This window comes from Pleurodeles waltl, chromosome 5 (assembly GCF_031143425.1).
Source record: "Pleurodeles waltl isolate 20211129_DDA chromosome 5, aPleWal1.hap1.20221129, whole genome shotgun sequence".
Taxonomy (NCBI): Eukaryota; Metazoa; Chordata; class Amphibia; order Caudata; family Salamandridae; genus Pleurodeles; species Pleurodeles waltl.
Window position 1 is genome coordinate 65,507,561 of NC_090444.1, and position 21,413 is coordinate 65,528,973.

General features: G+C 47.4%; 1 protein-coding gene across 1 annotated transcript in view; it reads right to left on the reverse strand.

The window, feature by feature from the left end:
* NRBP1 (nuclear receptor binding protein 1) overlaps positions 1–21,413 on the reverse strand; it is a 228,668-nt gene that overhangs the window by 146,536 nt on the left and 60,719 nt on the right. Inside the window, exons 4-6 of the mRNA XM_069233574.1 lie at positions 10,801–10,902; positions 10,094–10,224; positions 7,615–7,709 (exon numbers count right to left, since the gene is read on the reverse strand). Of these exons, the coding sequence (XP_069089675.1) occupies positions 7,615–7,709; positions 10,094–10,224; positions 10,801–10,902 (328 nt within the window). The remainder of the gene's footprint in view (positions 1–7,614; positions 7,710–10,093; positions 10,225–10,800; positions 10,903–21,413) is intronic.

Below are 21,413 nucleotides of genomic sequence, written 5' to 3' on the forward strand. Positions count from 1 at the left end.
TCTTGTTTGTGAGGTGCTGGCTTCTGTGGCTTGACCTCGAAACCCTCCTTTGAAAGTTGTTTTGCGAAATGTGCCAAATGTGCCTCTGCCCTGCGGGGAATAGAGTGCGCCCATGGCTTTGGCTGTGTCAGGGTCCTTTTTTAATTTTTCAATTGCAGTGTCCACTTCTGGGACAAACAATTGCTGTTCATTGAACGGCATATTGAGCACTGCCTGTTGTATCTCAGGTTTGAAGCCAGATGTGCGCAGCCATGCGTGCCTCCTTATTGTCACAGCAGTATTTATTGTTCTTGCAGCTGTATCTGCTGCATCCATAGAAGAACGTATTTGGTTGTTTGAGATATTTTGCCCCTCTTCAACCACTTGTTTCGCTCGTTTCTGGAATTCTTTGGGGAGGTGCTCGATGAGATGCTGCATCTCGTCCCAATGGGCCCTGTCGTATCGCGCTAGGAGTGCTTGCGAGTTGGCGATGCGCCACTGATTTGCAGCTTGTGCTGCAACCCTTTTCCCAGCTGCATCAAACTTGCGGCTCTCCTTGTCCGGAGGTGGTGCGTCGCCTGATGTCTGCGAGTTGGCTCTTTTACGAGCTGCTCCTACGACTACTGAATCTGGTGTCAGTTGTGATGTAATAAAAGCAGGGTCTGTGGGCGGTGCCTTGTATTTTTTCTCCACCCTTGGAGTTATTGCTCTGCTTTTAACAGGCTCCTTGAAAATCTGTTTAGCGTGCCTTAGCATTCCCGGGAGCATGGGAAGGCTTTGATAATGGCTGTGGGTGGAGGACAGGGTGTTAAAGAGGAAGTCATCCTCAATAGGCTCCGAATGTAGAGATACATTATGAAATTCGGCTGCCCTAGCTCCCACCTGTGCATATGCTGTACTGTCCTCAGGTGGTGAGGGTTTAGTTGGGTACGACTCTGGACTATTGTCCGATACTGGAGCATCATAGAGGTCCCATGCTGCCTGATCATCCTGGCTCATGGTGGTATGAGCTGGTGATTGTGGTGGAGTCTGTGCCGGTGATACATGAGTTGACTGTGGTGGAGAGGGTGGTGGAGTTACCCTCTTTACCACCTTTGCTTGTGGTGGCTTGTCTTGTTGCTGGAAGTCAAGTTTCCTTTTCCTTCTGATTGGGGGAAGAGTGCTGATTTTCCCTGTATCCCTTTGGATAAAGATCCGCTTTTGCGTGTGATCTACCTCTGTAGTTTGTAATTCCTCCTCAAATCTGTGTCTTTTTAGTTGGGAGGACAGTGATTGTTCCTCTGAGTAGGAACTGGTTTTTGGTTCGGTTGCCGGGTGTTTTGGCACCGAAACCGTGTCTTTAGTTGTTTTCGGCTCAGACGAGCTCTCTCTCTTTTTTGGTGTCTTGGCCTCTCGGTGCCGACCATCTTCGGTGCCGCTATCTCTGTGTCGAGTAGCTTCGGTGCCGCTATCTCGGTGTCGAGCCTTTTCTGCACCACTCTCTCGGTCCCGAGAGTGTTGCGTGCCTGTGTCTCGACCTTAGTCGGACGACTTCGGCACCAGCTCGCCCTTTTTCGGTGCCGATGGACAGTCACCTACTTTATGGGTTATGCCATGGCCTGTTGGCAGTGGCGTCCCCTGGGCTTTCTCGGTTTTTTCGTGTGTTCTTTCTTTCGACGTCTTACTCACGGTTGGTTGCTCGTCGGCATCGAATTCTTCGGAATCCGATTTGCGGATGGATAAAGTTTCTTCTTCTTCCTCCTCCTCGAACCCTTGTTGTCCTGTCGGCGTGGAAGCCATCTGCAACCTCCTGGCTCTTCGGTCCCTGAGCGTTTTTCTCGACCGAAACGCACGACAGGCCTCACACGACTCTTCCTTGTGCTCAGGGGACAGGCACAAGTTACAGACCAAATGTTGGTCTGTATAAGGATATTTACTGTGGCATTTAGGACAGAATCGGAACGGGGTCCGTTCCATCAGTCTCGATGTTGCACGTGGTCGGGCCGACCAGGCCCCGACGGGGGATCGAAAATACCCCAAAGGGTTACCGGAGCTCTTTAAGGCTCGGTGTCGATTTGCCCTAACTATCCCGCTACCGAACGAAACAATACCGACGAATTTTCTGTTGATTCTGACTAACTTTCCGACCCGAAACACGGAGCGAAAAGGAACACGTCCGAACCCGATGGCGGAAAAAAAACAATCTAAGATGGAGTCGACGCCCATGCGCAATGGAACCGAAGTGGGAGGAGTCCCTCGGTCTCGTGACTCGAAAAGACTTCTTCGAAGAAAAACAACTTGTAACACTCCGACCCAACACCAGACGGCAGACTATGCACAGCATGTGTATCTGCAGCTACACATGCCACCGAACAGATAGTTACCAACTGTAAGTAACGTGTTCTACTGACTGATACCCTTAACTGCAGATTCCTCACCTTATAATAGATACTGAAGCTGTATTTGCCCAGGTTGACTGTGTAGTGGACTCGGACTAAAAAATTTAGCACGACGAATAGGCGAATAGTCTTTACCATCAGACTCTGACAAGGCAGTAGTGCTTTATGAATGTATGCACTTATGTTCATGTCCCAGCCTTGTAGAGGTCAATGACAGGATCTCTGCAAGCCAATACAGAGATAACACCCTTAGCTGTAGTGAAACAGGCCAACAGACCTTCGGAGGGTGATTCTGCGTAGCAGAGCCTAATGCAGAGGACTATCCACCAAGACAATGTCCTCTTCTACACCGACTCTTACTTCCCTTCAGAGAACCCTACCAATAAACAAACCATTGTCCACTCTATGATCTTCATGCTATCAGTGTAAACACTGAAAGCCCTTCTGAAGACCAAACAATGGAGTCTCTCCTCTTTCGAAGGGGCTGAGTGGGAAGAAATACAGCATTGGTTGAATGATGATGGACTGACCAATGTGGAATTGAGTCATGACTTTTTACCAATGTTGCCAGAGCCCTAAGCACCAACCTGGCCAGGAAACTTAGAAAGGTTGAAAGGTCTGACAAATATCCTTTTATGGTGTCCACTGCAAGCCCTTGCTTGGCCGAAGAGAAAAATAAAAGGACGTTGTAAGGAAATGCCTCCCTGGCATGGTTGCCCCCTGACTTTTTGCCTTTACTGATGCTATGTTTACAATTGAAAGTGTGCTGAGGCCTGCTAACCAGGCCCCAGCACCAGTGTTCTTTCCCTAACCTGTACTTTTGTATCCACAATTGGCAGACCCTGGCATCCAGATAAGTCCCTTGTAACTGGTACTTCTAGTACCAAGGGCCCTGATGCCAAGGAAGGTCTCTAAGGGCTGCAGCATGTCTTATGCCACCCTGGAGACCTCTCACTCAGCACAGACACACTGCTTGCCAGCTTGTGTGTGCTAGTGAGAACAAAACGAGTAAGTCGACATGGCACTCCCCTCAGGGTGCCATGCCAGCCTCTCACTGCCTATGCAGTATAGGTAAGACACCCCTCTAGCAGGCCTTACAGCCCTAAGGCAGGGTGCACTATACCATAGGTGAGGGTACCAGTGCATGAGCATAGTACCCCTACAGTGTCTAAACAAAACCTTAGACATTGTAAGTGCAGGGTAGCCATAAGAGTATATGGTCTGGGAGTCTGTCAAACACGAACTCCACAGCACCATAATGGCTACACTGAAAGCTGGGAAGTTTGGTATCAAACTTCTCAGCACAATAAATGCACACTGATGCCAGTGTACATTTTATTGTAAAATACACCACAGAGGGCACCTTAGAGGTGCCCCCTGAAACTTAACCGACTGTCTGTGTAGGCTGACTAGTTCCAGCAGCCTGCCACACCAGAGACATGTTGCTGGCCCCATGGGGAGAGTGCCTTTGTCACTCTGAGGCCAGTAACAAAGCCTGCACTGGGTGGAGATGCTAACACCTCCCCCAGGCAGGAGCTGTAACACCTGGCGGTGAGCCTCAAAGGCTCACCCCTTTGTCACAGCCCAGCAGGGCACTCCAGCTTAGTGGAGTTGCCCGCCCCCTCCGGCCACGGCCCCCCACTTTTGGCGGCAAGGCTGGAGGGAACAAAGAAAGCAACAAGGAGGAGTCACTGACCAGTCAGGACAGCCCCTAAGGTGTCCTGAGCTGAGGTGACTCTGACTTTTAGAAATCCTCCATCTTGCAGATGGAGGATTCCCCCAATAGGGTTAGGATTGTGACCCCCTCCCCTTGGGAGGAGGCACAAAGAGGGTGTACCCACCCTCAGGGCTAGTAGCCATTGGCTACTAACCCCCCAGACCTAAACACGCCCTTAAATTTAGTATTTAAGGGCTACCCTGAACCCTAGAAAATTAGATTCCTGCAACTACAAGAAGAAGGACTGCCTAGCTGAAAACCCCTGCAGAGGAAGACCAGAAGACGACAACTGCCTTGGCTCCAGAAACTCACCGGCCTGTCTCCTGCCTTCCAAAGATCCTGCTCCAGCGACGCCTTCCAAAGGGACCAGCGACCTCGACATCCTCTGAGGACTGCCCCTGCTTCGAAAAGACAAGAAACTCCCGAGGACAGCGGACCTGCTCCAAGAAAAGCTGCAACTTTGTTTCCAGCAGCTTTAAAGAACCCTGCAAGCTCCCCGCAAAAGGCGTGAGACTTGCAACACTGCACCCGGCGACCCCAACTCGGCTGGTGGCGAACCAACACCTCAGGAGGGACCCCAGGACTACTCTAAGACTGTGAGTACAAAAACCTGTCCCCCCTGAGCCCCCACAGCGCCGCCTGCAGAGGGAATCCCGAGGCTTCCCCTGACCGCGACTCTTTGAATCCTAAGTCCCGACACCTGGGAGAGACCCTGCACCCGCAGCCCCCAGGACCTGAAGGACCGGACTTTCACTGGAGAAGTGACCCCCAGGAGTCCCTCTCCCTTGCCCAAGTGGAGGTTTCCCCGAGGAACCCCCCCCTTGCCTGCCTGCAGCGCTGAAGAGATCCCGAGATCTCTCATAGACTAACATTACAAACCCGACGCTTGTATCTACACTGCACCCGGCCGCCCCCGCGCCGCTGAGGGTGAAATTTCTGTGTGGACTTGTGTCCCCCCCGGTGCCCTACAAAACCCCCCTGGTCTGCCCTCCGAAGACGCGGGTACTTACCTGCAAGCAGACCGGAACCGGGGCACCCCCTTCTCTCCATTGAAGCCTATGCGTTTTGGGCACCACTTTGAACTCTGCACCTGACCGGCCCTGAGCTGCTGGTGTGGTAACTTTGGGGTTGCTCTGAACCCCCAACGGTGGGCTACCTTGGACCAAGAACTGAACCCTGTAAGTGTCTTACTTACCTGGTAAAACTAACAAAAACTTACCTCCCCCAGGAACTGTGAAAATTGCACTAAGTGTCCACTTTTAAAATAGCTATCTGTGAATAACTTGAAAAGTATACATGCAATTGAAATGATTCAAAGTTCCTAATGTACTTACCTGCAATACCTTTCAAACAAGATATTACATGTTAAATTTGAACCTGTGGTTCTTAAAATAAACTAAGAAAAGATATTTTTCTAATACAAAACCTATTGGCTGGATTTGTCTCTGAGTGTGTGTACCTCATTTATTGTCTATGTGTATGTACAACAAATGCTTAACACTACTCCTTGGATAAGCCTACTGCTCGACCACACTACCACAAAATAGAGCATTAGTATTATCTATTTCTACCACTATTTTACCTCTAAGGGGAACCCTTGGACTCTGTGCATGCTATTCCTTACTTTGAAATAGCACATACAGAGCCAACTTCCTACAAATCTCATTAAATCTTTGAGGAAGTTCCTGGACTTTCTCCCACTGGGAGCCAGAAAAACAGCCACTTTTGCTCTCATCACTTCTAGACTTGACTATTTAAACAGTCAAAGCCAGATCTTCTAAACAAATATTCCACAAATTTCTGATGGTGCAACATGCTGCGGCCAGACTCGTGCTGAAGCACCGTAGACTAAGTCCTGCTTCCACAACTCTAAAAACTTTACACTGGTTACAGATACACACAGGGATCCTTTTTAAGAACCTTATACTGGTCTTTACAGCATTTAAGGCCACTAGACCAAAATACTGTGCTGCCAGATTTACACACTATACAACCCAAAGAACATTGAGATCCCTACAGGGCAACATTCTTAAGCCCCCACTCTTCAGACTTAAAACCTGAGGTGGCAAATCCTTCTCAGTACTAGGATCCAAGGCATGGAATCAACTCCCAAGATCTCTGCTCTTCACATAACCTGAAGTCCTATCCAGAAAGCACTTGAAGACCTGGCTCTTCCGGGCCCCTTACACACTCAGTTATTCCCTAATCTAACTTAACTCCCATTTTTTCGTAATTTCCCCCTCATCTGGTACCACTGGATTCAAATTTCAGCACTGAGAGGCTCCACTGTGAGCAGTAGTGCACTTTACAAGTCTTAAATCCATTCAGTCATTCACAATGGGAGGCCAGACTACGTGGCTCTGGAAACCTGCCAGTGGACAAGTCTGCCTAAAATAAAGAACCTTTGATGCATTTAAATATGCACCAAGACACATCCAAAATCCCCTTTGCACCAAGCAATAAGTAGGACTAGTCAAAGGGTTGGCAGTGAGTAAACTGCAATGTTATTCAACTGGAATGAAGGATGGGGAAATCTACGGGGTAGCAAAAAAAAAAAAAAAAAAATAGTTCAGAGATTGAGGACTACTTTTGAAACAAGATGTGATTCTTTAAATTAAAAAAAATAAAGTGTACATTCAACCTCTTCACAAGTGTAATTCATTAAAGGAATTGAAAACAAGAATGTGATGTGAAGTGATTTCACCCATTCATGCAAAGTAGAGGATCTTCAGCATGAAATGTACTAAATGGCAAAGATACTGAGAATAACTAGGATGACTGATCATTGGAAGATTAACACAAGCAGAGTTTGGTGATAATTCAGTTTGCTAATTGCCCATTCTGCTAGGAAAGTAGGAAACCTCTTCTGTTTACTGCACTCAGCACCAACACTGTATTAGTGTATAGGATTAGGAGAGAGTAACCCTGCAAGCACACTAATCTTGGGGTACAAACAAGTGTAGCCCTAGAATGAGAAAGCAGTAGCAGTCACAGAACATTTAGGAAACCAATGCCGATCACTGCCCAGAGACTGAGGCACGTCATCTACGGAAGAAGTACAGCTAGATATTTAAGCAGCGCCTAATTATACAGCGCCACAAAATGGGCTACAAATGACTTATTCACAATGACACAGTAAGCGACGGTTGGTGTTGTGCACATTTCACTTGACCCAACTGATTTTTAAACCACTGCATGACCAGATTATGAAAGCTTTGAATGCCAGCTAAAATTAGCACAATTAACACAATCTAACATTTACACAACTGTAGCAAAAGCAGTGAAATAATCACCATAACTAAAGTGTATTGGGTTTACCCTTAATTTACAGTACATTTAACCGCAATGCCATACTTAATATTCCACACTACAGAGAGTTGCTGTGAGAAACAAGTCACCCAGATGACATGAGAAGAGCATAAGCAGGGTAGAAGTTTTCAGCTTGATCTGGCTTAAGTCAAGTCACTGCACAGACACAGGAACTCCTGCTCCAATTGAAAAGAGGTGCTTTAAGGCACAGTGCAGTTTTCTGCCCCTTACCTGAACCAATTTTGATCAGCCCATTGTGCTGGATGAAGATTGTATCACACGTCAAGTTGCCATGGATGATCGGGGGTTCACATGAATGCAGATAGCTGTAAATCAACAACAAAGAAAAGCACATGTTGTTACTACTATACCCCATAAATCAAGTTTCTACAACACACACAAAGTGGGATCTTACTCCCCTTTTTTATTCAAATCCATCCAGTGGGTGAAAAAGGTACATTTAACAGTAATTCTACACCTTAGAGACATGATACTTCGGCATGCCATCGCTTTCTTTAATGACTTCTGACAAGCCACAGTAACTAATTCAAAGTTCTTAGAACGAAAGTTGGAGACATACAAGCTGGAGCCAGGGTGAACCACCTCAACTGTAATCAATAAGCAAATCCTTCAATTTCACTTCCAAAATATCAATAAAAAGTCAACAAAACCCACTGTAATTGTAACAGAAAATACCATTAAGGTTGTGATTTGCATGTGTAACAGAACATATGACTAGAAGAACAGTGGCAAGAACTATATCCTTTCCATTCTGCAGGAGATGTACACATCTACCTTTTGTATTATTATACATATAACTTCATTTGTTCAGAATGTTAAATTAGAAGTAAGATTCTTCAGAGGGTACAGAATACAGAGTAATTGAAACAAAATTGCTTTTAGAGAGACAGAGGAGCATGGAAGGCCATATGTTTACAGGGAGGAATCCACTAGTAACCACTGCTGGACAAGAACTATTGAAATATTAAGGTATTCCGCTTCACCTTAAAAGTCGTGTGGCCTTCATTGATTACTGTGGTAAGGATATTCCAAATATTGGTGAAGTAACTTGATATACTGGATTTGGTTCCCCAACATTGGAAATAATGTCACTTTTACCATGTAAGCAGTGCTTAATATGAGCTGGTGGTTGTCTGTGGAGGCCACTGGCACTCTTTTTGGGGACTAGCAATTATTTTACCTCTTCAGGAGGTTGCCCCAAGAGCAAGAGAGGGAAAAACAAACAAAGGAGAAGGAAGGCAAAAGAGAAAGACAGAAGAAAAAAATGTCACAAAGGGAGAAAGCAGAAACCTACAAGAGTGAGATACAGGGACAAGGAGTGTGGTCGTCAAATATACAGGCATGAGGTATTCTCAAGCTAGGCAGCCTTAGTATTCAGAGCTCTGTCATTTAACAGCACCAGAAGCAGTCCTTCTAAGCAGAGTTGTGGGCACCAGCACATGTTAAATTAAACACTGCATTTAGGGCATCATCATTACGTCAAGGACCTCTTGGGTCAAGTACTGACACTGTGCCACTAAACCTGTAGCTGCAATGCATGCTCCTCTAAAAGCCTGAATGGAGTACAAGAGCCTGTTTTGATCCTAAATGTACTCAAAGTGGACAGACATTTTCCTTAATACGTGGCCAAGCATTAGGTTCAACTAATTATATTTTAAATGCAAATCATGTTGATTTAGATCCTGTAATCTGCTCCCAAGGAGGTGACAAAATATGGATACAACATGAAAATAACAGGCAGGCTATTCATTAAAATGAATTAACACAAGTCCTACTAAACAGTTTTGACAAAGGGCTGTAGAATGACGGCTCCTGTTAAAGGCTTTAGAGTAGTCCCAGAGCATGAAATATCTGAAGAAAAGTGGACATGCATCACAGGGAATTAAACTACTGCCATCAGCTTGCTGGGGGAAATTGCAAAGTTGACTGCAATAGTAGAAAATTATTTTACTCAAGCAGGAGGTCTAGCTAAAGTGTTCTTGAAAAAAGAAATACAAAATGCCCTGCAGGCAAATAGGTTATTTAAACTATCAATATTCTACCCACTGCCAAGGTAATCTGCAGGTTTGCTGAATTGGTCCTCAACTGTTTAAACTGAAAGACAAGCAGACGTGCCATGGGCTAGTAAATGATTTTTGAAGGGAAAGGAGATGAACTGAGGCCCCAGTATTGGTCAAGGGAGACAGACTGGGTGGCAAAAGCTGGTGCGTACGGACATATCTAAGGTGAAGCAAGATACTGCAAAAAGAACAGGTTGATGGGGGAAGAGGAGGCTAGAAAGTAATGAGAAGACAACGGAGGGAAGAGCAGAAATGGCTCCTGTGGCTGGTTGAAAACTCGGACTAGAATGGGGAACCAGTGGAAAACAAGAGTGTGGAACCGTGGCAAGCATGGTGTGGTGCGAGGTAAGGGCAAAGAGGGTAAAACAAGAAGGCAGAAAAGCCTCAATAGGGTAGATTGCAAGGGTGGGTTCCACAAGTGCAGCACTAAGCGTAGCAACACTTTTTCTACCATAGCTCAGAGAGAGGTGTAGTTACATTCTATAACACAACATTAACTTGTCTACAATAAATTCTGACTATTTACAAGGTCCCAGTATTCTAGAAACCCCCAAATTAGTGCAGCTTTTGACTGTGGGACAGAAAATCACAAGACCAAATCTAAAGAAGTTTGCCATATTGTCAGTTACCTAAGAGCAGAGAGGATTTGCGTACACCATCGTTTCCAAGCCTTTTCATTCATAGTTTTGTGGTTCTTTTTAGTTTTCTTCAAAAACTGTTTCAAACTGCCAGATGACATGTACTCTGTGATGAAGATAACCTGACGAAGAAAAACCACCACTAGTAAGTTCATACTACCAAACAAAGCTTTCCTACCAATGGTATACATTATTACATCCTTATAAAATGACAGATCTAGAAAGATAGTTTTTTTTGGCCATGCCAACAGAAATCTTGCATACATCTATTCAGCACCAATGCCATGTTATGCCCCCTTTCATAATGGGACTATCACAGCTAAGATATATAATAATACTTCGTTATAAACCAAATGTAATGCTTCTCAAACATTCAATGCAAACCAACAGCAGAAACAGTGTAAATTTGTGAATATGCATCTAGGCTTTTCTCAACACAGCAAAACACCACAGGAACAATTCCTTGATCCGTATCAGTATCAGTATGAAATATCCCACACATTATTTTATCATCCGCCAAGTCAAGTAAGATACAATGCAAAAAACACATTTTAAGTGTCTATCCACGTAAAAAGACATGAAAAAAGATCACAACAGCCGACGGTTTAACACATTACGACAGAGCTCAAAATACCACAAGTTCAACCCCCCCCAAAAAAAAAAACGAAATGGTCATGCAATGATCCAACTGCTCTTACCCTGGCTCGGTTTTCTTTCACATCTGCCCAATACTTGTGAAATTTAACAATATTGAGGTGCTCCAGTTGGATGAGATTGTCGAACACCGCTCTCACCTTCTCCTTTAAAAAGAAGTGGAAAGAACACGTTAACAAGAATGAGTACTGCTATGGGATGGGTGGCTGGCAGAAAGCAGCTACCTCTCAAAGACCACCCCAACATTCCCCCCCACCCCCCCAAACCACCCCAACACTACGGCACCTTAGTCACAATTTCAAAATTAAAGAGTGCATGGCAAGGGGAATAAACTTCCTTCTCCAGCCTATCTACTAAATGCACAGATAAAAATGTTTCCTTTAAAAAAAAAAAAAAAAAAAAAAAAAAAAAAAAGGACCAACATGGTTATTTGCATGTGCATCAGAACCAATATGATTGTAACCTTACAGAAGTTTAAAGCAGAGAATAGTCTAAGTACCACTGCAGAAATGTCTACAGGTGACCAAGTCCTGGTTATGTCAGAGTGGCCAATTTTGACTTGTGGCCTCAGATAATAGACATCATAATCCACCGGACAGGACCAAAGTATTTATTAAATGAATTTTGTATGGCACCAATGAACAAGCTACTTACCTACGGCAATGCTCTTTCTGGTTGATGCTCTAAACAGATTCCTCACACTCCCAAGCACCAGGGAGGATCCAGAAGATTTGAATAGCATTGCTTCCATGACACGCTATGCAGTGCCATGCAGCTTTGTGTCGACTTCGTTCTGCCCCAAAAAGATGAAACCGCATACAAGCGCTACCCCCTATGCATTAACATCAGTTTCTTTCCTGAAACACTGGGATCATAGCCTGAATGCCTTGGATTCATAGCAATGGAGGAAAACCCGAAACTGCACCATATCTAGGATGGTTCCAATGAAATGGAGCCTTTGCGATAAACTCAGATGTGACACATTGGTATTGAAGCCCAACTATGTCAGAAGTCTGCAACTCACTGTGGAGAGCCTGTCGTACAAGTTACTAAACTTCAGTAATATATCTTGTAGAGACAGTCTAGTTTTAGATTCCTTACCTCCGAATTTCCCCCATGTGTCAGACTAGATCCGGAGATTTTTTCTGCACATTGGTAGGTGGCGTCAGTAGACTCCGTGGGCGTCACTGGCATCATCGTCACTGATGACGTCAGCAGTACATAGATGCTGCCTCAGCGCAGTGACGTCATTTTTTTTTTTCACGACTTTCCACACCAAAGCGCCAAGCCGCGAAGAACACTGAAATTAGTGCGCCAGAGCTAAGGCCCTGAACAGGGAAGCCCTGTCCCTAGAAATCAGTTTGCAAGCGGGATTCAGTAAGGAATCTGCAACTAGAATATGTCTCCACCAAATATATTGTTGCCGAAGGTAAGTAACGTGTACATCTGATGCAGCGACTTGTTGCATATTCCTTACCTCAGAATAGATACTCAAGCAATGCCATCCTCTGAGGTGGGCTGCGAACCAAGATCACAATAGAAAGTCCTGCAGGACCAAAGTAGCCATCCCTACAGATCTGACTGCCTAGGCAGTAATGCTTAGTAAATGTGTGCAGGGATGCCTACGTTGCTGCCTGGCAGATAGATATCCAGGACAGGAGCTCTGCATGCTAACGCTGTGGAGGCAGCAGTTGCTCTGGTGGAATGAGCACACGGAAGCCCTCAGGGGGTCGCTTCTTTGCCAAAGCGTAGCACATCTTTAACCAAAGAAGTACCCAGTGTGAGATGGTACATTTTTGCACTGCCTTCCCTTTCTTCGCACCAACATATTCAACAAAGAGTTGATTGCCCACCTGGAAAGGTTTAGTACGATTGAGATAGAACGGCAACACTCTTTCCAGGATCCAGGTGTTGGAGTCTCCTCTTCATGAGAAGGATGCAGAGGTGCGTAAAAAGTAGGCAAAGTGATGGACTGGCCTACATGAAAAGGTGTAACAACTTTGGGAAGGAAGGAAGCCTTAGTGCGTAACACCACTTTGTCAGGGTGCACAGACAAAAATGGGGCTTAGAAGATAGAGCCTGAAGCTCACTCACTCTGCAAGCAGAAGTGATGGCAACAAGAAAAACTGTTTTGAAATTAAGGAGCCCTAAGGAACAATTGCGCATCGGCTCAAAGGAAGTACACATCAAGTAAAGACAAGACTGAGGTCCCACTGAGGCATGATAAAGGGAGTGGTAGGAAACAAATGAGTGACGCCTTTAAGGAATCTACTAACAATAGGATACTTTGAGATAAGGCAGATCAGGCAACCTAAGAAAGCCTGAGGTAGCCAATAAATAGTCCTTAAGGGTGCCCAAAGCAGAGCCGTGCTGGGCCAAAGAAAGAATGAACAAAAGAACCTCAGAAAGAGGACTGGGTTGGTGGTGGGGGGGGGGGGGGGGGGGGGTCTTTGGAATGGGGAGGGAGAATCAACAGATTTGTTGGTACACCATGCCACAAATTCATGCCAACGACCGGCGTATACCGTTTTGGTGGAGGGACGCCTGGCTGCCAAGAGAACATCGCAGACTTTGGGTGGAAGGTCAAAAGCAGTCAACTGCCACCCGAAGGGTCAGTGAGTGGAGGGTCGGTGGCCATGCTCAGTAGCTCTGGATACCATACTCTCCGTGCCCAGTCCAGACCCACCAAGATTACTTGGGCCCGGTGGTTCTTGATCTTCTTGAAAACTCTGGACAGAAGTGGTGTAGGCAAAAAAGAGGTCAGAGTTCCGCTCGAGACAAAAAGCATCTCCGAGCGAGTGCCGCCTTGGAAACTCTAAAGCGCAAAACACCTGACATTGCATGTTCTCTGCTGAGGCGAACAGATCTAACCAAGGATCTCCCCACTGCTGAAAGAGACCTTGTGTCACCTCCGGAAGGAGACTCCATTTGTGATCAGCTATGCATCAACAGCTGAGTTGGTCTTCTCTGGCGTTCAGAGAGCCCGCCAGATGTTGCACCACCAGGGTGATGTCCTGATGCGTCAGCCATGCCCAGAGGAGGAGCACCTCCTGACAAATGGTCCAGTACCCTACGCCAACCTGTTTGTTGCAATACCACATGGCGGTAGTTTTATTCGTGAACACTTGAACTACTTTCCCTTTGAGAGAGGAAAGAAATGATTTCAATGCAAGCCTGATCACCCAGAGCTCCAGAAGACTGATATTGAGCTCAGACTCTGTCAGAAACCAGAGGCCTCTGATTAGTTGGACTTTTTTCGGGAGGATAGGCTCTAAACTGCACTGTGTCCAGAACAGCTCCGATGAAAGGGGGCGTGTAAAGAAATGGCTCCCTGTTGCAGTTACCCCCCACTTTTTGCCTGATACTGATGCTGACTTGACTGAGAAGTGTGCTGGGACCCTGCTAACCAGGCCCCAGCACCAGTGTTCCTTCACCTAAAATGTACCATTGTATCCACAATTGGCACACCCTGGCATTCAGATAAGTCCCTTGTAACTGGTACTTCTAGTACCAAGGGCCCTGATGCCAAGGAAGGTCTCTAAGGGCTGCAGCATGTCTTATGCCACCCTAGAGACCCCTCACTCAGCACAGACACACTGCTTACAAGCCTGTGTGTGCTAGTGAGAACACAATGAGTAAGTCGACATGGCACTCCCCTCAGGGTGCCATGCCAGCCTCTCACTGCCTATGCAGTATAGGTAAGACACCCCTCTAGCAGGCCTTACAGCCCTAAGGCAGGGTGCACTATACCATAGGTGAGGGTACCAGTGCATGAGCACTGTGCCCCTACAGTGTCTAAACAAAACCTTAGACATTGTAAGTGCAGGGTAGCCATAAGAGTATATGGTCTGGGAGTCTGTCAAACACGAACTCCACAGCACCATAATGGCTACACTGAAAACTGGGAAGTTTGGTATCAAACTTCTCAGCACAATAAATGCACACTGATGCCAGTGTACATTTTATTGTAAAATACACCACAGAGGGCACCTTAGAGGTGCCCCCTGAAACTTAACCGACTATCTGTGTAGGCTGACTAGTTTTAGCAGCCTGCCACAAACCGAGACATGTTGCTGGCCCCATGGGGAGAGTGCCTTTGTCACTCTGAGGCCAGTAACAAAGCCTGCACTGGGTGGAGATGCTAACACCTCTCCCAGGCAGGAATTGTCACACCTGGCGGTGAGCCTCAAAGGCTCACCTCCTTTGTGCCAACCCAGCAGGACACTCCAGCTAGTGGAGTTGCCCGCCCCCTCCGGCCAGGCCCCACTTTTGGCGGCAAGGCCGGAGAAAATAATGAGAAAAACAAGGAGGAGTCACTGGCCAGTCAGGACAGCCCCTAAGGTGTCCTGAGCTGAAGTGACTCTAACTTTTAGAAATCCTCCATCTTGCAGATGGAGGATTCCCCCAATAGGGTTAGGATTGTGACCCCCTCCCCTTGGGAGGAGGCACAAAGAGGGTGTACCCACCCTCAGGGCTAGTAGCCATTGGCTACTAACCCCCCAGACCTAAACACGCCCTTAAATTTAGTATTTAAGGGCTACCCTGAACCCTAGAAAATTAGATTCCTGCAACAAGAAGAAGGACTGCCCAGCTGAAAACCCCTGCAGCGGAAGACCAGAAGACGACAACTGCCTTGGCTCCAGAAACTCACCGGCCTGTCTCCTGCCTTCCAAAGATCCTGCTCCAGCGACGCCTTCCGAAGGGACCAGCGACCTCGACATCCTCTGAGGACTGCCCCTGCTTCGAAAAGACAAGAAACTCCCGAGGACAGCGGACCTGCTCCAAGAAAAGCTGCAACTTTGTTTCCAGCAGCTTTAAAGAACCCTGCAAGCTCCCCGCAAGAAGCGTGAGACTTGCAACACTGCACCCGGCGACCCCGACTCGGCTGGTGGAGATCCGACACCTCAGGAGGGACCCCAGGACTACTCTGATACTGTGAGTACCAAAACCTGTCCCCCCTGAGCCCCCACAGCGCCGCCTGCAGAGGGAATCCCGAGGCTTCCCCTGACCGCGACTCTTTGAACCTAAAGTCCCGACGCCTGGGAGAGACCCTGCACCCGCAGCCCCCAGGACCTGAAGGACCGGACTTTCACTGGAGAAGTGACCCCCAGGAGTCCCTCTCCCTTGCCCAAGTGGAGGTTTCCCCGAGGAATCCCCCCCTTGCCTGCCTGCAGCGCTGAAGAGATCCCGAGATCTCTCATAGACTAACATTGCGAACCCGACGCTTGTTTCTACACTGCACCCGGCCGCCCCCGCGCCGCTGAGGGTGAAATTTCTGTGTGGACTTGTGTCCCCCCCGGTGCCCTACAAAACCCCCCTGGTCTGCCCTCCGAAGACGCGGGTACTTACCTGCAAGCAGACCGGAACCGGGGCACCCCCTTCTCTCCATTCTAGCCTATGTGTTTTGGGCACCACTTTGAACTCTGCACCTGACCGGCCCTGAGCTGCTGGTGTGGTGACTTTGGGGTTGTTCTGAACCCCCAACGGTGGGCTACCTTGGACCAAGAACTGAACCCTGTAAGTGTCTTACTTACCTGGTAAAACTAATCAAAACTTACCTCCCCTAGGAACTGTGAAAATTGCACTAAGTGTCCACTTTTAAAACAGCTATTTGTCAATAACTTGAAAAGTATACATGCAATTTTGATGATTTGAAGTTCCTAAAGTACTTACCTGCAATACCTTTCGAATGAGCTATTACATGTAGAATTTGAACCTGTGGTTCTTAAAATAAACTAAGAAAAGATATTTTTCTATATAAAAACCTATTGGCTGGATTTGTCTCTGAGTGTGTGTACCTCATTTATTGTCTATGTGTATGTACAACAAATGCTTAACACTACTCCTTGGATAAGCCTACTGCTCGACCACACTACCACAAAAATAGAGCATTAGTATTATCTATTTTTACCACTATTTTACCTCTAAGGGGAACCCTTGGACTCTGTGCATGCTATTCCTTACTTTGAAATAGCACATACAGAGCCAACTTCCTACATTGGTGGATCAGCGGTGGGGTACAAGACTTTGCATTTGCTGGACTACTCAGCCAATACCTGATCACACGACAAATTCCAAAATTGTCATTAGAAATTGATTTTTGCAATTTGAAAAGTTTTCTAAATTCTTAAAAGACCTGCTAGGGCCTTGTGTTAGATCCTGTTTAGCATTTCTTTTAGAGTTTAAAAGTTTGTAAAAGTTTGAATTAGATTCTAGAACCAGTTTTAGTTTCTTAAAAAGTATTCCAACTTTTAGAAGCATAATGTCTAGCACAGATGTGAATGTGGTGGAACTCGACACCACACCTTACCTCCATCTTAAGATGAGGGAGCTAAGGTCACTCTGTAAAATAAAGAAAATAACAATGGGCCCCAAACCTACCAAAATACAGCTCCAGGAGCTTTTGGCAGAGTTTGAAAAGGCCAACCCCTCTGAGGGTGGCAACTCAGAGGAAGAGGATAGTGACTTGGAGGACAATTCCCCCCTATCAGTCCTATCTAGGGAGAACAGGGTCCCTCAAACCCTGACTCCAAAAATAATAGTCAGAGATGCTGGTTCCCTCACAGGAGAGACCAACACCTCTGAAATCACTGAGGATAACCCCAGTGAAGAGGACATCCAGTTAGCCAGGATGGCCAAAAGATTGGCTTTGGAAAAGCAGCTCCTAGCCATAGAAAGGGAAAGAAAAGAGATGGGCCTAGGTCCCATCAATGGTGGCAGCAACTTAAATAGGGTCAGAGATTCTCCTGACATCCTAAAAATCCCCAAAGGGATTGTAACAAAATATGAAGATGGTGATGACATCACCAAATGGTTCACAGCTTTTGAGAGGGCTTGTGTAACCAGAAAAGTAAACAGATCTCACTGGGGTGCTCTCCTTTGGGAAATGTTCACTGGAAAGTGTAGGGATAGACTCCTCACACTCTCTGGAAAAGATGCAGAATCTTATGACCTCATGAAGGGTACCCTGATTGAGGGCTTTGGATTCTCCACTGAGGAGTATAGAATTAGATTCAGGGGGGCTCAAAAATCCTCGAGCCAGACCTGGGTTGATTTTGTAGACTACTCAGTAAAAACACTAGATGGTTGGTTAACTGGAAATGAAGTGTGTGACTATGTTGGGCTTTATAATTTGTTTATGAAAGAACACATTTTAAGTAACTGCTTCAATGAAAAGTTGCATCAGTATCTGGTAGACCTAGGTCCAATTTCTCCCCAAGAATTGGGAAAGAAGGCAGACCACTGGGTCAAGACTAGGGTAACCAAAACTTCCACTGGGGGTGACCAAAAGAAAGGGGTTACAAAAACTCCCCAGGAGAAAGTGGGTGACACTAGAAACAAAGAAAAAGAGTCCTCTGTAGGCCCCCAAAAACCAGAACAGGTGGGTGGGCCCCAAGACACAACCCAAAACAAAGGTGGGTACCAGGGTAAGAACTGGGATGCCACTAAGGCATGGTGCCACAACTGTAAACAGTCTGGGCACCACACCAAGGACACTTCTTGTCCCAAAAACAAACCCCAGAACAAGATTCCAGGGGTAACCAGTGTAGCCATGGGAGATGACTCCTCAGATGAGGAGGTCTTCATAGCCTTCAACTGGAAACAGGGCCCAACAGGTGGGTTGGAGATTCCAGAGGGAAGTAGACATTTCCACCACCTACTGGTGAATGGAATCCCAACCACTGCCCTGAGAGACACTTGTGCCAGTCACACTATTGTGCATGACAGGCTGGTGCTCTCAAACCAGTACATCCCAGGTGAGACTGCCAGGGTAAGAGTTAGCCTAGACAGGGTCACTAAGAGGCCTGTGGCTTTAGTGCCCATAGAAGTGGGTGGCACTCTTAGCTGGAGAAGGGTAGTAGTCAGTACAGACCTCCCCCTTGATTGTCTCCTTGGAAATGACTACCCAGAGGTTAGTCAGAGCCCAAGAGAGGAACTGGTCCAGTGCCAGTCCTCTCCCAAGGATTCTGGAAGTCCTGCCTCTGCAGTAAATGCAAGCAGACCCCAGAAGAAGAAGAAAAGAAAACAGAGTAGGAAGGGTGGACAACCTTTAGCCAAGGTTACAGCAAGCCAAGGAGATTCTGCTCCAGTAGGGGAGAACTCCAAAAATGGCCCTGATAAAGTCCAACCTGACCCACAAGAAGTCCTGGCTAGTCCGGCAACTGTTAAACCTGAGTGGGTGGCTCCTCAGCTAACAGAAGAAAGAGTGGAAGAAGGGTGTTTACTACAAGATGTGGTAACCCCCCACTCTAATACAGCAGACAGGCAACCTGAACCCAAAGAAGCCTGTAACTTAGCCCCTTCCCTTTTAGGTGAAGAGCTAAAGGTGTGGTTCTGGGCACTGACAGCTGTCAGTGGCCTCTGCTGGGTGTTAGCCTTTATGGCTGCACTATCCTTGGCATGGTGGTCTGACCCCATGCCAAATAACAAGTTAGGCCCCCTGACCCTGTTGGTCATGGTGGGGTTACTCCAGCTCTGGGTAACCTCTTTGGGTAAGCTAGGGGTGACCCTGGCTAAGATAAGATTAGCAGAGGTGGATACCTCTGACCTCAAAATAGAGAGAATGGGTGAAGACATAAAAAGCACAGACAAGAGGCAGTTCAGACTAGGTCCTATCACTGTGGAAGTGGGTCAGTTCCCCAGAGGGAATGACCTGAACAGGAGGATGTAAGGCAGAGTAGGCCCTGCAACAAACCAGCCATTTCCTCTACTCTTCCTCGCCTGACAGACTAGGAAGACTCTTCCAGCGTTGGCTGAGTCTCCTGGCCTGTGGGCTGGGGGGGGCTTGTGTAAAGAAATGGCTCCCTGTTGCAGTTACCCCCCACTTTTTGCCTGATACTGATGCTGACTTGACTGAGAAGTGTGCTGGGACCCTGCTAACCAGGCCCCAGCACCAGTGTTCCTTCACCTAAAATGTACCATTGTATCCACAATTGGCACACCCTGGCATTCAGACAAGTCCCTTGTAACTGGTACTTCTAGTACCAAGGGCCCTGATGCCAAGGAAGGTCTCTAAGGGCTGCAGCATGTCTTATGCCACCCTAGAGACCCCTCACTCAGCACAGACACACTGCTTACAAGCCTGTGTGTGCTAGTGAGAACACAATGAGTAAGTCGACATGGCACTCCCCTCAGGGTGCCATGCCAGCCTCTCACTGCCTATGCAGTATAGGTAAGACACCCCTCTAGCAGGCCTTACAGCCCTAAGGCAGGGTGCACTATACCATAGGTGAGGGTACCAGTGCATGAGCACTGTGCCCCTACAGTGTCTAAACAAAACCTTAGACATTGTAAGTGCAGGGTAGCCATAAGAGTATATGGTCTGGGAGTCTGTCAAACACGAACTCCACAGCACCATAATGGCTACACTGAAAACTGGGAAGTTTGGTATCAAACTTCTCAGCACAATAAATGCACACTGATGCCAGTGTACATTTTATTGTAAAATACACCACAGAGGGCACCTTAGAGGTGCCCCCTGAAACTTAACCGACTATCTGTGTAGGCTGACTAGTTTTAGCAGCCTGCCACAAACCGAGACATGTTGCTGGCCCCATGGGGAGAGTGCCTTTGTCACTCTGAGGCCAGTAACAAAGCCTGCACTGGGTGGAGATGCTAACACCTCTCCCAGGCAGGAATTGTCACACCTGGCGGTGAGCCTCAAAGGCTCACCTCCTTTGTGCCAACCCAGCAGGACACTCCAGCTAGTGGAGTTGCCCGCCCCCTCCGGCCAGGCCCCACTTTTGGCGGCAAGGCCGGAGAAAATAATGAGAAAAACAAGGAGGAGTCACTGGCCAGTCAGGACAGCCCCTAAGGTGTCCTGAGCTGAAGTGACTCTAACTTTTAGAAATCCTCCATCTTGCAGATGGAGGATTCCCCCAATAGGGTTAGGATTGTGACCCCCTCCCCTTGGGAGGAGGCACAAAGAGGGTGTACCCACCCTCAGGGCTAGTAGCCATTGGCTACTAACCCCCCAGACCTAAACACGCCCTTAAATTTAGTATTTAAGGGCTACCCTGAACCCTAGAAAATTAGATTCCTGCAACAAGAAGAAGGACTGCCCAGCTGAAAACCCCTGCAGCGGAAGACCAGAAGACGACAACTGCCTTGGCTCCAGAAACTCACCGGCCTGTCTCCTGCCTTCCAAAGATCCTGCTCCAGCGACGCCTTCCGAAGGGACCAGCGACCTCGACATCCTCTGAGGACTGCCCCTGCTTCGAAAAGACAAGAAACTCCCGAGGACAGCGGACCTGCTCCAAGAAAAGCTGCAACTTTGTTTCCAGCAGCTTTAAAGAACCCTGCAAGCTCCCCGCAAGAAGCGTGAGACTTGCAACACTGCACCCGGCGACCCCGACTCGGCTGGTGGAGATCCGACACCTCAGGAGGGACCCCAGGACTACTCTGATACTGTGAGTACCAAAACCTGTCCCCCCTGATCCCCCACAGCGCCGCCTGCAGAGGGAATCCCGAGGCTTCCCCTGACCGCGACTCTTTGAACCTAAAGTCCCGACGCCTGGGAGAGACCCTGCACCCGCAGCCCCCAGGACCTGAAGGACCGGACTTTCACTGGAGAAGTGACCCCCAGGAGTCCCTCTCCCTTGCCCAAGTGGAGGTTTCCCCGAGGAATCCCCCCCTTGCCTGCCTGCAGCGCTGAAGA